The sequence below is a fragment of the Impatiens glandulifera genome, chromosome 4 (genome assembly GCF_907164915.1).
Source record: "Impatiens glandulifera chromosome 4, dImpGla2.1, whole genome shotgun sequence".
NCBI lineage: Eukaryota > Viridiplantae > Streptophyta > Magnoliopsida > Ericales > Balsaminaceae > Impatiens > Impatiens glandulifera.
The window spans coordinates 1,838,140-1,854,217 of NC_061865.1; the positions used below are offsets into that span (position 1 = coordinate 1,838,140).

The 16,078-nt window shown below is 28.9% G+C and overlaps 3 protein-coding genes across 3 annotated transcripts; 1 reads left to right on the forward strand and 2 right to left on the reverse strand.

Annotated features, from left to right (window-relative positions):
• On the reverse strand, nucleotides 1-916 carry LOC124936655 (auxin-induced in root cultures protein 12-like). Its single transcript, XM_047477171.1, has one exon. It carries the CDS (start codon nucleotides 874-876, stop codon nucleotides 121-123), a length of 756 nt encoding a protein of 251 aa, XP_047333127.1. The 5' UTR covers nucleotides 877-916; the 3' UTR covers nucleotides 1-120.
• A 5,538-nt stretch (nucleotides 917-6,454) lies between these two features.
• Nucleotides 6,455-7,904, forward strand: LOC124935787 (60S ribosomal protein L32-1). The gene is made up of 4 exons (XM_047476211.1): nucleotides 6,455-6,571; nucleotides 7,157-7,251; nucleotides 7,347-7,528; nucleotides 7,617-7,904. Exons 2-4 carry the CDS (start codon nucleotides 7,162-7,164, stop codon nucleotides 7,744-7,746), a joined length of 402 nt encoding a protein of 133 aa, XP_047332167.1. The 5' UTR covers nucleotides 6,455-6,571; nucleotides 7,157-7,161; the 3' UTR covers nucleotides 7,747-7,904.
• A 1,445-nt stretch (nucleotides 7,905-9,349) lies between these two features.
• LOC124936031 (serine/threonine-protein kinase OXI1-like) lies at nucleotides 9,350-10,722 on the reverse strand. The gene is made up of 2 exons (XM_047476481.1): nucleotides 10,317-10,722; nucleotides 9,350-10,233 (listed from the first exon to the last, which is right to left on the reverse strand). Exons 1-2 carry the CDS (start codon nucleotides 10,700-10,702, stop codon nucleotides 9,402-9,404), a joined length of 1,218 nt encoding a protein of 405 aa, XP_047332437.1. The 5' UTR covers nucleotides 10,703-10,722; the 3' UTR covers nucleotides 9,350-9,401.
• Nucleotides 10,723-16,078: the final 5,356 nt, after the last annotated feature.

Sequence of the window (16,078 nt, forward strand, 5' to 3'; positions counted from 1 at the left end):
TGCAGCAAAACAAAACTTGATCAAATTACAATAATCATCAAACTGTGTTCATCGTTAAAATTATTCCAGAAATTCAAAGAGGTAATACTCACCTCATAGTATCGATCAATTGTTTGTAATCTAATAGAAAGAAACAAGGAAGAAGAATAATAAAATTACTATCGAAGATCCAATCTCAATCTTCTTACCTGCATTCTTCGGAATAGTAGTAGTAGGCGCCGGCGCTGTACCAGGAGCCGGTGAATTCGGCGACGAAGGAGCTTTACTAGAGCTAGGAGATGGCGAATTAGCAGATGGATGAGGAGCACCAACAGGCGAAGGCGTAGAAGCAGAAATCAAATTAAGCATTCCAGTAGATTGTAGATTTTGAGGACCAAAACTATGAATCGCCGGCATTCCATTAGTTACAACACCGCCGGCCTGCCAAACCTGATTAATCGTCGTCAATTTCTCCGGCAACGCTAAAGTAGCGAAGATCTGGAAATCTTCACCGGAATGTTCAGCGGTTAGATCGGTTACATCGAATGCAATTTTCGATTGTACGATCCCGCTGTATGATGTAATGTTGTATGTTTGAACTGTTAACGATCCGTTCGATGCTTTGGATGCTAAAAGCGCTTGAGCTCCGATCATACCTTTACCGGTGGGATTAATCGCCCAAGCGATCCAGCCGTTTGATAACGCAGGTGGAGCGATATAGGCGATGGAGAGAACTGATTTTGTATAGGTCCAGTGAAGATAAGCGTTGAGAGTTGGAAGGTCTACACATTGATTGAAAACTTTGTTGTTTGAGAATTTCTGTGAAGAACATGTGAGAGAAAGTGCTGGTGAGATTAAGGAGAGGAGTAGAAAGAGAGTAGAGAGAGAAGACGCCATTGTTGTTGAGCTTTGAAAGTCTGAACTATCTGATGAAGGTTTTTATAATGAATGGGTTGGAGAAGAAGAAGAAGATGTTGGAGGGGGGATATGGTGTGGAGATTAAATTAGTGTGCATCTGATTGAACGAATGGTTGTTTGACACGTGGATAGGGAAACTTGGTTAAGAGATATGGGTCGTTAGAGATATTTAATATAGCAACTTGCCGCGTCGGTCACGTTCGATTGAATTTACATTGGCTTGTTTGTTTTGACTTAAATTTTTACAAATTTATATATTTATTTTCATCAATTATATTCCTTACATCCAAACAGCCTTATCATTTATTTATACTTTTTACTTAACTAAATTTTGAAATTGAAATTGAAGCTCTTTATTGTCTAATTAAGATTTGAAACATTTTTTTAAAATTTACAATTATATAAAATAATTTTTATTCTAACGATTTTAAACACGATTAATTTATTATATACGTTCATTTAAAATAAATAAAATATTTATATAACTAAATTAACTATCAAATTTTAACCCAAATAAATTGATGTTTTGACTAACCAATTTAAGAAAATAAATAGTTAAAATTGTTTCTTTACTGAAATTTAGTAGTTAAACTATTGATATTAATATTTTATTTAATAATAAATTTTACGTAAATAATAAGTAAATAATATTTGAAATCGTTAAAACAAAACTTCGTTTTTGTGTATTTTGACATTAAAAAGTCTCAAATTTTGACATTTAAAAAGAAAAGAGTATGCAATCTTAAAAAATTGTATTAACGAGCCTTTATTTTAATTTTTAAAAAATATCAAATTGTCAAATTGGGCTCTTATTATAATTTCAAAGTTATTTTTTCAAATTAATACAAAATAATATTTTGTATAAACGATTTTAAACACTGTTAATTTATTATCTACTTGATATCTATAAATAAATAAATTTAAAAAAATTGTGTTTTAAATTTTATTATAAAATTTCAGGAGATTGATAGTTTTGATCATTAATTCTTTAAAATTCATTAGTCAAAACTCTTAGTTTGCTAAATTCGGTAGATAAATTAGTAGATAAATTAGTGAAATTAATATTTTATTTATTTATGAATGTAGTGAAGATTATAAGTTAATGGTGTTCACTAATATTTTATTTATTTATGAATGTGGTGAAGATTATAAGTTAATGGTGTTGAAACCTTTAAGATAAATCTCGTTTTATATTTTCAATAATAAGGAGTCTCTAATTATGAAGTCCGAAATCTCAATTGACTACTAGCCCAATTTGACTTCAATATTTTTAATTAGTTAAATTATTATAATGTTATTCTATATTTGAAGTTTATAAAAATAAAATAAATATATTATATAATTACAAATAAATAAAATGTAATATATATATATATATGATTTTTATGTTAAAAATACATCAATCCAGCTTAGACCTAATTTACTAGTTTTATATTTTAATTTACAACTAGTATTAAATTTCAGCATAACAATAATTGACATATTTAAATAATAGTCCAAATATTTCTATATAAAAGTAAACAAATAAAATTTGGAAATAGTCCAAATTTTCATAGATAACAGCCTTTATGCCAACTAGCATTTAGCCCGTGCATTTGCACGAATAATAATATATAAAAACGTGAAAAAAAATTACGGATAACATTTTTAATTTTATTTTTAACCGTTTTAAATTTATGGGTGGGTCAACCCACAATCCGACCCAAGTATCCATTTATTTAACATTATTATATATTAGTTAGTTAAAAAGTTAAACTTATATTAATATTAAAACGTCCCGCGTTTATCAAATTTGGTGTTGAATTTAAAATATAAAGTTAAAGAGTTGTACTTGTTTTTGTTAGGTTGCAAGTTCGAAACATACTTCTAGCATTTTTAATTTTATTTTTAACCGTTTTAAATTTAAAAACGGGTCAACCCACAATCCGACCCAAGTATCCAAATTAACCACAGCTCTCGACCCGGCAATCCGGACACTTTAAAAATTAAGCATCATTATATATATAGATTAGTTAGTTAAAAAGTTGAACTTATATTAATATTAAAACGTCCCGCGTTTATCAAATTTGGTGTTGAATTTAAAATATAAAATCTTTGTAGCCTAGTTGGTTAAAGAGTTGTACTTGTTTTGATAGGTTGCAAGTTCGAAACATACCTCTAGCATTTTTAATTATATTTTTAACCGTTTTAAATTTAAAAACGGGTCAACCCACAATCCGACCCAAGTATCCAAATTAACCACAGCTCTCGACCCGGCAATCCGGACACTTTAAAAATTAAGCATCATTATATATATATAGATTAGTTAGTTAAAAAGTTGAACTTATATTAATATTAAAACGTCCCGCGTTTATCAAATTTGGTGTTGAATTTAAAATATAAAATCTTTGTAGCCTAGTTGGTTAAAGAGTTGTACTTGTTTTGATAGGTTGCAAGTTCGAAACATACCTCTAGCATTTTTAATTATATTTTTAACCGTTTTAAATTTTAAAACGGGTCAACCCACAATTCGACCCAAGTATCCAAATTAACCACAGCTCTCGACCCGGCAATCCGGACACTTTAAAAATTAAGCATCATTATATATATATAGATTAGGGTTTAATAATTATGTGCCTTGAATGGTATAACTTAAATATTTTCTTATGCACAAGTGTCTTTAATTTAAAACATTAATAGGCTTGATAGTTTTATTAAATTAATCAATTGTCATATGTTAGAGAATTATTTTGTTGGTGTTATTATTATAATATTTTACTCATTCTTTTGTACATTTATTTATTTGAATAGTGATTTGTAAGTAAAAAATAAATTAAATAAAATCCCATCATGCTATGATGTTATAACTTGTCTATTGACAATTCAATTGATTTATTTTATTGTTATTTATAGCACTAGTTACCCTCACGTTGGAATGTGTTTGTTTAAATGTTAAACAATTTTTATTAATTCACATTTTTTTTTAGATTATTGGGAAAATGGTGAAAACTGAAAACCCATAAAACAAATATATTCCTTTAATTTATAACATGACTTGAATAAATAATTAAAATAAAACAAAGAACCATTACAACCACTCAAACAAATATCCCTACATTTAATTAAAATAGATAACATTGAGACTTAAAATCTTGTACAATTGAGGAGATTTAGTGTCATCTTCATTGATGATATCGTTTTTTAGCGTTATCTTCATTTTAGTTATCCTCTTTTTAATGTTGAAAATAATGTCACCCAAGGATGCATGACCTCTTCCTGAATTTATTTTTATTTTTATATGTTGAAAGTTAACATTATTATAAAATCATGACATTCATTTTAATTTTAATTAAACTCTTAATTTTAATATTTTAAACTAACACATAGTTATCTTAATTAGATTTTCTAGTTAATTTATTATTGATATAAAAGTTATAAACAATGGAATATGTTAATTATAAAAAATAAATATATATTTTTTTGGTGCTTGATATATATACATGACAGATGCATGATGTACCCCAATATAGACTAAGTCACCATCTTAGCGTGGTGGGAAGTGGGAACACACCATACCACTTATAATTTTATCAGAAAAAAAAAAGTTAATTAAAGTCAAAGACTTTACAATTCCACCGCAAGAAAATGGCATTTTATTTTTTTGTTATAAAAGGCGTGTTTCATGCATTTTTCAACACATTTGACCAATTTTTATTTATTAATTTTTCTAATTTTTTTATAAGGAATATGTATTGAAATAAATGTTTTACTCTATATTCTAACTATATATATATTATTTTAAATTTGTTACAATTACATACATTCATGTGTTCTTTTATTATATATATAAACAACATAAATAATAATTTAAAACCGTGTTAGTTCATCCTATTAACCAGGGTGGATCTAGGTAGGCTTCGGTTAGTTCGATACTACCAAGTACAGACATGCCTCTTGCTAAAGCATCGTCACCTGTGAAAAGAAAAGAAAATTAACAAATAGAAGAGTGATACTTAACTTTTGTGTATATGTGATATATACGGTGCATAGCATCGAAATAACCATAGAGGCTCGAGTGACATGAAGCTCACAAGAAAAAATAAAAATAAATAGGATTGTATATCTAATAAAAGTTTGTCAATTATGGTAAGATATATAATTTATTCTATGGTAAATATAAAAATTATGATTGATTTTTTCATCTTTGTTTGATAAAAAAAATGATTTAAAATATTATTATGTTATTATTTTTGTATTTGATTTGATTTAATTATTTAAAAAAAATATTAATTTACAATATGTTGAATAATTCCTAATTAATAAAAATCAACTAGAATAAAAATTGGGTTTAGGAAAATAATGGGCAATAAATGTGACCCATACTTATTATTGTCAACCATACATACATAAATTTTCATATGGAAATAATATATCATTTTCAACCCAAAAAAAGGAAAGAAATAAGATGTACTTTTAATACTTTATATGTTAATTCATATTTTTAATAAAAAAAAATAAGTTGTGCTATGACCACCGGTTGGCCTAACGAATAAAAACAATTCGTAAGTGGAGGAAAATGCGTTAGGTAATTTTCTTTTTCGATAAAAGCGTTAGGTCTTTTAATACTAAAGGTTTAGTTTATTTTAGTTCTTAAAATTACATATTTTATAAAAGTAAATTATTTATTGATATAAATTAAAAATTTATAATAACAGTAACATGTTAATTTGTCAAATTATGACTTCTTATGACAAATAATTTCAAACATTTATTTTCAAACTTAAATTTAATTTCATTATTATTAAAATATACAAAATAATATTTTATCTTTAACTATTTTATAAGTCTTTAACCTATTATATACTTAAAATTTATTAATAAATAAATAATCTACAATAGAATTTTACTATTAATTATTTTAAATCAATAGTGAAAACTAAACTAAAATTTTAATAGTTAAATTAATAACATTAATATTTTATTTATTTATTTTTATTCATATATATGTTACTTATATAATAAGATAAAAAAAGTTTAATAATAAATTATAACCTTACCTAATATATCTAAGCCCCAAAAGGGCCAAAACTTGACAATCTGACTAAATGTACAACTGTTTACAAATGAAAGTTAATTTATATTATATAACATTTTATTACTTATTTAAATAAATAAATTATTATAATTAATTTTGTAATTATGATATTTTGTAATATAATTTGTTTATTAAATTAATTTTATACTTATTTACACATATAAATAAAATAATATATAACTATCAAATTTAAAAGAAAATTCAAATTTTAAATGTTTATTAGCCATCAACACGATTATTCAAGTTAATTTTTCATTAAAAACTTATTTATTATAAATAAATAAGGAATTTTTTGTTGTTGTTATTTTCATAAAAGAAAATTAAAAAATCAATCAATGGTTAGTTTCTCATAATGTGTTACTAAATTATTACATATATGGGCTGAATTTATGAAGTTAAAAGTTGGGCCTGGATTTTTAATTCAGCATTTTTTAACAAGGCTTTAAATTAATTAAACAAAGCCCACTTCGTTGTGCGAGAATAGGTTTTATGTGTTTCATTATCATATAAATAGAGACGAGAAGCCCTAGTTCTAAATCTCATTTCTTCTCCACCGGTGGTAGGCTGCAGCAGCAGAGGAGGAAGCTCAACACCCAACAGGTTCGAATTCTTTCTTCGTCTTCTTAATCCGATTACGTATAAGCCTATGCTTAAGCATGATATGTAGACATCGATTGTTTTCTCGTTGATTTCGGATACTCGATCTAGCGTTAGGTTTGTGTTTCAGATCAATTTCATAGATTATACTATGTTTTCTATAGCACAGAAGTATTGGATGAGGTTTCGGATGATTCTCTTGTTATGATTTTACTGGATTTACTATCGTCTTTCGACTTTTAAGATGTCGACTTAGGTTTGTGTTTGAAATCAGTGTCATTGGTTATACTTTATTTTCAATTGCACTGCTGTTTGGATTGAGGTTACGGATGCTTCTCTTGACACGATTTAACTGGATTTACTCTCGTCATTCGTCTTATAAGATGTTAATGTTTGAAACAATTAAGAAAATTTGTTGCAGTTTTATTATGCTCATAGCTATTTGTTGTAATGGAAATCACAAATCCTTACCTGTAACATAAAAGCTATTTGTTATAGGATTTGCATGTCTTATGCATGTTTGATTTGGTTTATCAAATGCTGGCTGTGCAATATATTTATGATTTTTTGTATGTTCTCATATGTTAGGTAAAATGGCTGTTCCTTTGATGACCAAGAAGATTATCAAGAAGAGGGTGAAGAAGTTTATCAGGCCACAGAGTGACCGAAGGATATGTGTTAAGGTATATGTTCAGCACAGAGTGCAATGCCATTTGAATGTTGTATCTAAAATTCACGTATTTTTCTCACTTACTGACATGGTATTTGTCTTTTGAAGACAAACTGGCGTAGGCCAAAGGGTATTGATTCCCGTGTTAGGCGAAAGTTCAAGGGTGTCACTCTTATGCCCAACATTGGTTACGGTTCAGACAAGAAAACCCGTCACTATCTTCCTAATGGATTCAAGAAGTTCATTGTCCACAATGTCAAGGAACTTGAAATCTTGATGATGCACAACAGGTATGATTTCGATTACTCCCTTATGTTTTCAAGTATTGGATTTTCAACCAATGAATGTTCATTGATCTTTATCTTGGATTGAATTTAGGAACTACTGTGCTGAAATTGCACACAATGTTTCAACAAGGAAGCGAAAGGATATTGTTGAACGTGCAGCTCAACTTGATGTTGTTGTCACCAACAAGTTGGCTAGGTTGCGCAGCCAGGAAGACGAATGAGCTATTATTATATCTAAGATCTAGCTATGGTTTTTTTGGTTTTGTCTGTCAGATTGAACAAGCTGAGATGTTTTACATCATTACATTTGAAACTGTTTTGTTTATGTGATTCTGTTTTTGAATTCTATGGTTAATGAATTTAGATTTTATTTGAAGCATGATTTAATGATTCTTCTTTCAAGCACTATTATGGTCTGTTTTTATTCTACATATTCTTCCTTCTACCATTTAAATTGAATATTTTGTTAAAAAACATTCATTCATTTAACAAATTTTAAGTGGGAACAAAATATTTTTATTTGTCTGAATGATTTAAATGAATTTATTCTATAACTTAGTTATTTATTTTTCTTATTATGTTTATTTTATTAAATTTCTATCTATTAATTATATAAATAAATCTATGTACATATTCAAATAAATTGACTCATGTTCAATATTATTTTTAAATAATTAATATAGTATATACTTAACATATTTAATTATAATGTATATTTTATTTTATGAATTTATAGATTTTTAACAATATTAAATAAATTCTAAATTTTGACTGTCAGGTTAGTTTTTTTGGATAAATTTAAATGGTTATATATTAAATAAATAGTATATTCAAATGATTTGATGAAATATTCTAATATGTTTTAAATTAATTTTAAAATAATTAATTATAAAAATTATTAATATTTTAATATGTTTTAAATTAATTTAAAAATAATTAATTATAAAAATTATTAAATAAAAAAAACAAATTAATATATCTATAAAATTTATTAGTTTAATTATCATATTAATTAATATATTTCATTACGAAATTCAATTATTTAAAAAAAAAAATTCATATCTTGCAATTTAAATTTTTGATTATATATTTTTTGGTTTAAATTGTAGAATTTAGATTAGTTTAAAAGTTTATTTAATATGATGGGTATGTTTATTAAGTAAGTAACAATGGACAACCTAAATCAATCACTTTCGACACTATGAATTAGTTAGTGATTCACTTCTTATTCAAACTAAAATTCTTGCTTGCTTTGAGATAAGAAAAATGAATTTCGGCCAGATCTGCTATGTACTGCGCATCAATATGCTTACTAATAGGGCGTCCCTTCTCCTTCCATAAGAAATGGAACTGGAAATGGTTCCCCGAATGGAAAGTGGATGCTCTGGATCTCGAAATGGAAGGTATGCTGCTATACGAACTGTAAGAGATGCTAGGCAAGTTGGCGCCTATATAAATGGATGACGAGAACTGGCTCTCTATCGTTGCGTTGCTTCATGGTAGTAGGTGGGAAGCTTCTGGCTCTGCTCCTGCCTTTGCTTCTTCTTCGACTGAAAAAACCATGTCTTTCTTCATTGACTGCTTCATCAACAGAATCGCCGGAATCAACCGACTCTACTGAAGCAACTATTCGTTCTAATTTTTTTTTAAATATTACTTATTTAAAACAGCTTTTTATTGATTTTTTTTTATTTAACAAATTTGTATGTTAAATGCATATACTAACATAAATAAATAAATAGTATTTATTGAATTTTTATTTATTTAACAAATTTATGTGTTAAATGCATATACTAACATAAATAAATAAATAGTATCAATGCTTTTTTTTATCATACTATTTATATATTTCATTTTAAACTAAACAAAATTGTTATTAAAACACAAGAAAAGGATTAGGTTCATAAAGTTGATTTAGCTCCTGAACATTCTTCTTATGATCAATAACCGTCCTTTCCTTTTCTTTCATCTCTTCTTCTTCAAACACTCTCTGCACAAATCTCTCCACATCAATTTCTCCATTCTCTTTCATCTCCTCTTCTTCAATCGGCAAATACGGCGGTCTAGAAATCTTCCCGATCAATTCCCAATCAACACCTTTAAAGAAATCATGGCGTTTAATCTCCTCAATCCCTAACCTCTTCATCGGATCCTTCTCGAGAAGTTTCTCGATCAGATCTCGTAGAAACGTCGTCTCTCCGACTAGACATGGCGATTTATGAAGTATTCTGTTAAAGGTATCCTTTCTGTTTGTTCCTTTAAAAGGAGTTATACCGTATAACATTTCATATAGAACAATACCTAAACACCACCAGTCGACGGCGAAATCATGGCCGTTTCCTTGTATGATTTCCGGCGCAATATACTCCTCCGTGCCGACGAACGAGTTTGATTTCGTAGGGATGGAAGCGAGTTCAGGTACGGTTATTGTTGTTGTTGAATCGTCTTCTGGCGATATGCCGGAGTTGCGATATTTCTGAAATCGGAATAACTGTTTCTTCTTCTTGTTAGTTTCCGGCGCAGATTGTTTCGTTGTATGACGGATTGATTGTGGAGGTTTTACAGGGAGTTTTGTTGATAGATCGAAATCGATTAGCATTAGATGGCCGTTTTCTTGGATCATTATGTTTTCCGGCTTTAAATCTCTGTATACAAATCCTAATCCGTGTAAATATTCCAATGCTAGGACCAATTCAGCAGCGTAGAATCTGAGGAAGAAGAAATTGATTGAGTTAAGTTAAGCTAAGCGAGATTAACAACAATTGAATTGATATTCTGTTCATTTCATTACCTGATGATGTTATCAGAGAACATTTTCTCTGTTTGTTTCTTTCTCAGGGAATGCAGGTTGCCTCCAGGGCAATAATCGATAGCATAACCGATGATCCTTTCGGTTTCAACTAGTCCTTGAAGCTTTGGCAAAAGTGGATGATGAAGACTACTCAAGATCTCTTTCTCCAGGTGAATTGTTTTATATTCTTTATTGTATCGTCTTCTTGATGCATTATCTTCTTCTATCGATGATTTGGAAACCACTTTTAGAGCTAGAAACTGTTCTTTTGGAGATTCGGTTTTGGTATGAAGCAAGAATACCACACCCTTGGCTCCACGGCCGAGTGGTGAAATGACTTTATGAACTTTTATGTCTAGAATTGGAATTCCGTAGTTATCTTCCATGGCCGTTCTTGTTTCTTGGTGTTTTAGATTTGAATTCTAGTCTCTATTGATATATGTGGTGTGAAGTGTGAACGATGTGCTGTCTTGGTGAAGAAGGAAGTGGTTGGTGAGTGTATGCATGAATAAACCATTAGTGGAGGTTTCTCAACCATTTCTCATCCTTTTCTTCCATTAATTTGGAGACACGTTAGCAGACTTTCTAGAAGAAAGTTTTTTGTTTTTTTTTTTTAAATTAATTTTCAAAATTTAATTATAGGCGGCCTAATTGTTATTTGGGCTTGCACTAGGGCCGTTTTCATCTAATGGGTTTGAAATTTTAATTGTGCTATAGATGACAATAGGTTATAAGGATCACAAATTTAACTATTAGAATTTTGTTTTCAAATGGATAAAATGTTCGTCTCTTATTCTTTATTCTAGTGCATTCTTTTTTTTAGAGGAAGGATAAACTCAACTCAACGAAAGATTCAACGAAAGTAGGTTCATGAATTCGACCTGGCCTGCCAGTGGTTCCCAAGTCCCGAAAGCGCTCATTTCGGGTCTTGAAACCACTCATTTCAAAAAATAATTTTTTTTTTTTTGGGTCCCAAAATGACCGTTTCGGGACATTATAAAGCCGTTTCGGGACTTGAAATAAGCGTTTCGGGACATTTTAAAAAAAAAAATTCTCTTACCCACGTTGATTCGTAGACTTACTTTCGTTGAGTTTATCATTTTTATTTTTTTTATTTTTTAATTAGTTTGTTACGTTCTTTATAGATTAAATATTTAGAGACTTTTGGTTGTAATGTTTTTTAAATTGAGTATTTTTATTTTTTTTATGTATTTTATTTTGTTGAATTTGTTTTGAGTCATTAAAAAATGTTTGTTTTGAAAAAAAATTGAGAAAATTTGATGTTAATAATGGTGTTTTATGAATTATTATTGTATTGATATTACTTTGCTTATTATTTTATGAATTTGAATTTAATTAAGAAAATAAATATATTTAAGAATACCTTGTTTAGATACCTTTGTTTGGTAAGTCATCCATATAAACAATTCAAAATCAATGTTTTCTTTTATATATAGAAATGACCCAAATTCGATTGAAATAACATTTAATCCGGTTAATACATAGACATAAGCTTCATGATTTCATAGTAATAGAAATACATGTCAGACATAATTTGTAACTTGTCATCCTTTTCTCTAATAGAAAGATTTACCCCATTTGGATTATATAAAAGTCCAATTATATTGAAAGAGGTTTTCTCCTTTGCTTCTCTAATGGTACAATCTTCTTCCTATGGATCCCCTTTTCCCTTGATCCACATCGACAGAATGTAGGACTGGTGCCATCAATTCATCACGAAGAAATAACTCATTGATTTGTAAATAAATACATAATTAAATATATATTTAAAAATATTATTTTATTTAAATTAAAATTCTCAATAAAATAGTAAAGTATTTTTTTTATTTTCCCAAAATTCAGATCGGATTGGGTATATATTTATTTATCTTCGACAATATTTTATTATTTTTAAATTTAAATATTTATCATTAAATAAAATATACCAAATAAAAGTTTAATGATGTATATACTGAACAATAATAATGTTGTTATTTAAAGAGTAGGCAACAAGAAAGATCTCGTACAATATGAGGGAAATTGGACTAAATGACCCTAAAGATAGGGGTATTTGCGTCCGTGGTCACTAATAATTAAATTTGATCTGGTGACCACTTTATATTTTTTGGACGAAATTACTCTTTTCGCGTAACGCGAAGTGCTCGCGAAGTGAATTAGGTTAATATAAATACTTAAAATTTTCATTTCCTTCATTTTGCTTCTCTCTCTTCTCTCTCTCTGTTCTTGTTCGTCGGCCGACGACGGCGAAAACTTTGGCGACGACGACGGCGAAAACTTTGGCGACGAGGACTACGATTATGCCCCATGAATCTACAAAGATAAGAAAACTTTAACCTGAATCGATGTTTATAATACAGATTTATGTTCTTATTTCAATACCTTCATTTCAAACCCTAACTCTAACCCAAATCGATTTATGTTCATGTTTCCAGCATCTCCATCTGAAAACCTTAAATCTGTTCATATTGGTTCATACTGGTTCATATTGATTCATATTGGTTCATTTTTTTGTTTATCTTATTGTTCTTATGTCGATGATGATATTTGCAGATCATATGGGTTCTGTTTCGCGAAGTGCTTCTCGTTACGCGAAGGGCTTCTCGTTTCGCGAAGTGCTTCTCGTTACGCGAAGAGCTTCTCGTTTCGCGAAGAGCTTCTCGTTTCGCGAAGGGCATACTACATAAGCACTACGAATACTAAAGGGCTGATCGTCATGCAAACCGGTAATACTACATACACCCTTGGTGCTTTCATTTGAATTCTTAGTTTTAAATTGTTAAACAAACAAAAGAATTGGAATTGTACCTCTCCCAAACACAGTTAGTGTTTTTTAATCTGAATTTCAGTTTGTGCATTTTGATATGAATGCTTCTGATGTTCACCCCCATCATGTGTAGGGAAAAATCCCGTGAAAAGGGAAGAAATAGAGAGGGTGATAGGGAGAAATCTCGTGAGCGATCTTATGAGAAACCAAAGGATCGTGAGGAACCGGAGGATGAAGTGGAGGGATTGTATGAACATGAATGTCGTCGACGAGGACAAAGAAAATCAGACAATCATAATAATGGGCGTGGTGGTGCGCAATATGAACAACTAGAACAAATTGACGAGGACAAAGAAAATATTAGGTGAATGATTAGGTGAATGAGAACAATTTTTTATTTCCATAATAGATTACCACCAATATCCAAAGAAAATATATATCTTATTTGTTCAAATAATAATTAGACTGGTCCTCCATTTTTTGTTTTTTTATAGCTTTATATATGATAACTCTCTAGTCTAGTTTGAAACTTCTTGGTGAGTATGAATGATAAAAACATTACATTTTGGTGAGTTTTGTCTTAAATTTCTATCCCAAATATAAATAACAAAAATATGTTTATCATTTGATTCTTTTAGGTGACAGGATGAAAGTACAATATTACATTAATAATTAGAAAAACTTTATATATATCTGATTAAAAAAATAAAACAGACAAAAGAAATGAAGCTTCATTTTAATTAGAGAATTTGAGTAAATGAAACTTATTTTAATGTCCTTTAGGATTAAGTTTAATAATGCAAATTGGATTAAAGTCCCTTAATATGAAAGGGAAGTTTATCCAAGTCCAATCTCAATTTCTCTATGTCTCCCCCTTTTCAAAATACAATTCTATAAATAAACCCTTTAACATATAATTATAGAACACCTAAATGAAAATAACTCAATTGTATTGACTATTGAGAAAATTCTTCATCTATAACGTCGACACTTAGCCGGTTTCCGTCTTGCTGTAAGTACTTTTTCACTGAATCCAGACCCATATGACGAAACATAAAGCCCTTCGCGAAACGAGAAACCCTTCGCGAAATGAGAAGCCCTTCGCGTAACGAGAAGTACTTCGCGTAACGAGAAACACTTCGCGTAACGAGAAGCACTTCGCGAAACAGAACCCATATGATCTGCAAATATCATCATCGACATAAGAAAAATAAGATGAACAAAAAAATGAACCAATATGAATCAATATGAACCAGTATGAACCAATATGAACAGATTTAATTGATTTAAGGTTTTCAGATGGAGATGCTGGAAACATGAACATAAATCGATTTGGGTTAGAGTTAGGGTTTGAAATGAAGGTATTGAAATAAGAACATAAATCTGTATTATAAACATCGATTCAGGTTAAGGTTTTCTTATCTTTGTAGATTCATGGGGCATAATCGTAGTCCTCGTCGCCAAAGTTTTCGCCGTCGTCGGCCGACGAACAAGAACAGAGAGAGAGAAGAGAGAGAAGAGAGAGAAGCAAAATGAAGGAAATTAAAATTTTAAATATTTATATTAACCTAATTCACTTTGCGTTTCGCGAAGTCACTTCGCGTTAAGCGAAAAGGGTAATTTCGTCCAAAAAAAATAAAGTGGTCACCAGATCAAATTTAATTATCAGTGACCACGGACGCAAATACCCCTATCTTTAGGGTCATTTAGTCCAATTTCCCCAATACGATGCTTAGAGAATAAGATTATGACTTATGACCCATAATAATATACTTTAATGAAAATGAAAATTATATAGATAATCAAGACTACCTAACAAAATATTTACAATGACATAAGTAAACAATATCAAAGATTTGATTTTCTATGGGCACGTGAATAATATTTATCATTTGTAATTTGGTGGATCGTCATTTTAGAATGGGTATTATTTCTTTGTCAATATTGCCGCATTAACATATTCTGTTATTTTATAAGTATGTTAATTGTTATGTAATAAATGTAGTTTAACCGTAAAAGATCTTGTCTAATCAATTAAAATATATAACTCGTGTTGTTCCATCCTATTAAAAACTATTTAAATTGTGGTTGAATACAAATGATTATGTTACATTTTGATTTGACAAAACTCTAATATTTTTTGAAAAACTGATTTCCTTTGCTTGATTGACCCACTGACCCGATTGTTATTGTTTTCAAATGTCATTTAGTTAGTGAATCTACAAATATTCAATCATAAATTAAACATATTTGTCATTCTAATATCATGAAAAGCCACTAATTTAAATGATTTGAAAAACCACTCCCAAATCAAGATGAAATATGACAATGTTCAAGTGGATTTTAAGTTACAGTTAAAATTTTGAATCGACTCTAAAATTTATGATTTTATAATTTTAAATAAGATTAACAATTATACATATATAATAATATTTTTTTAAACTAAATTCTTTTTACTTCAAACAAACTCTCGATTTTATGAATTTATATTTAACTAACAATTTTAATTAAATCATCGATTTGAGTGTTTTAGGATTAGTTAGATAAACATTGTCATTTGAGATATTTTATTAGAGAAAAATAATTATTTGAGCTTTAGCTCAGAAAGCATGATTGCAGGAATCAATATCGATTGAGGCTATATTATAGGGTTCATATTAACCACTTCAATCTATAACCCTTTCTATACCGTCGTCATCAATTGCAGAAATGAATCTAGGAATTCGAGCAGAGATTGTGTTTAGAAAAATAATCGAAAATTTATGAATAAAACGAGTGAATAAATATATGTTTTATACCATTTTTTTTATAAATTATAGAAAAATAATGAATTAAATTTAAAAAATTTAAGAAAGTATAAGATTGTCACATTTCTATCATAAGAAATATTGTTTTTTTTTTGTGGTGGACTCAAACCCTAACATCCCTGCTTAATTACCTAACAAAAATAATCTTAATCACTAATTTCTTCTATCTG

What these genes read in the sequence shown, in the direction of transcription:
- LOC124936655 (XM_047477171.1), bottom strand. Translation starts at nt 876, where the DNA reads ATGGCGTCTTCTCTCTCTACTCTCTTTCTACTCCTCTCCTTAATCTCA.
- LOC124935787 (XM_047476211.1), top strand. Translation starts at nt 7,162, where the DNA reads ATGGCTGTTCCTTTGATGACCAAGAAGATTATCAAGAAGAGGGTGAAG. An exon ending in ACCGAAGGATATGTGTTAAG is followed by an intron (nt 7,252 to 7,346) that starts GTATATGTTCAG and finishes TGTCTTTTGAAG; the next exon opens with ACAAACTGGCGTAGGCCAAA. An exon ending in ATCTTGATGATGCACAACAG is followed by an intron (nt 7,529 to 7,616) that starts GTATGATTTCGA and finishes GATTGAATTTAG; the next exon opens with GAACTACTGTGCTGAAATTG.
- LOC124936031 (XM_047476481.1), bottom strand. Translation starts at nt 10,702, where the DNA reads ATGGAAGATAACTACGGAATTCCAATTCTAGACATAAAAGTTCATAAA. An exon ending in TTCTCTGATAACATCATCAG is followed by an intron (nt 10,234 to 10,316) that starts GTAATGAAATGA and finishes CTTCTTCCTCAG; the next exon opens with ATTCTACGCTGCTGAATTGG.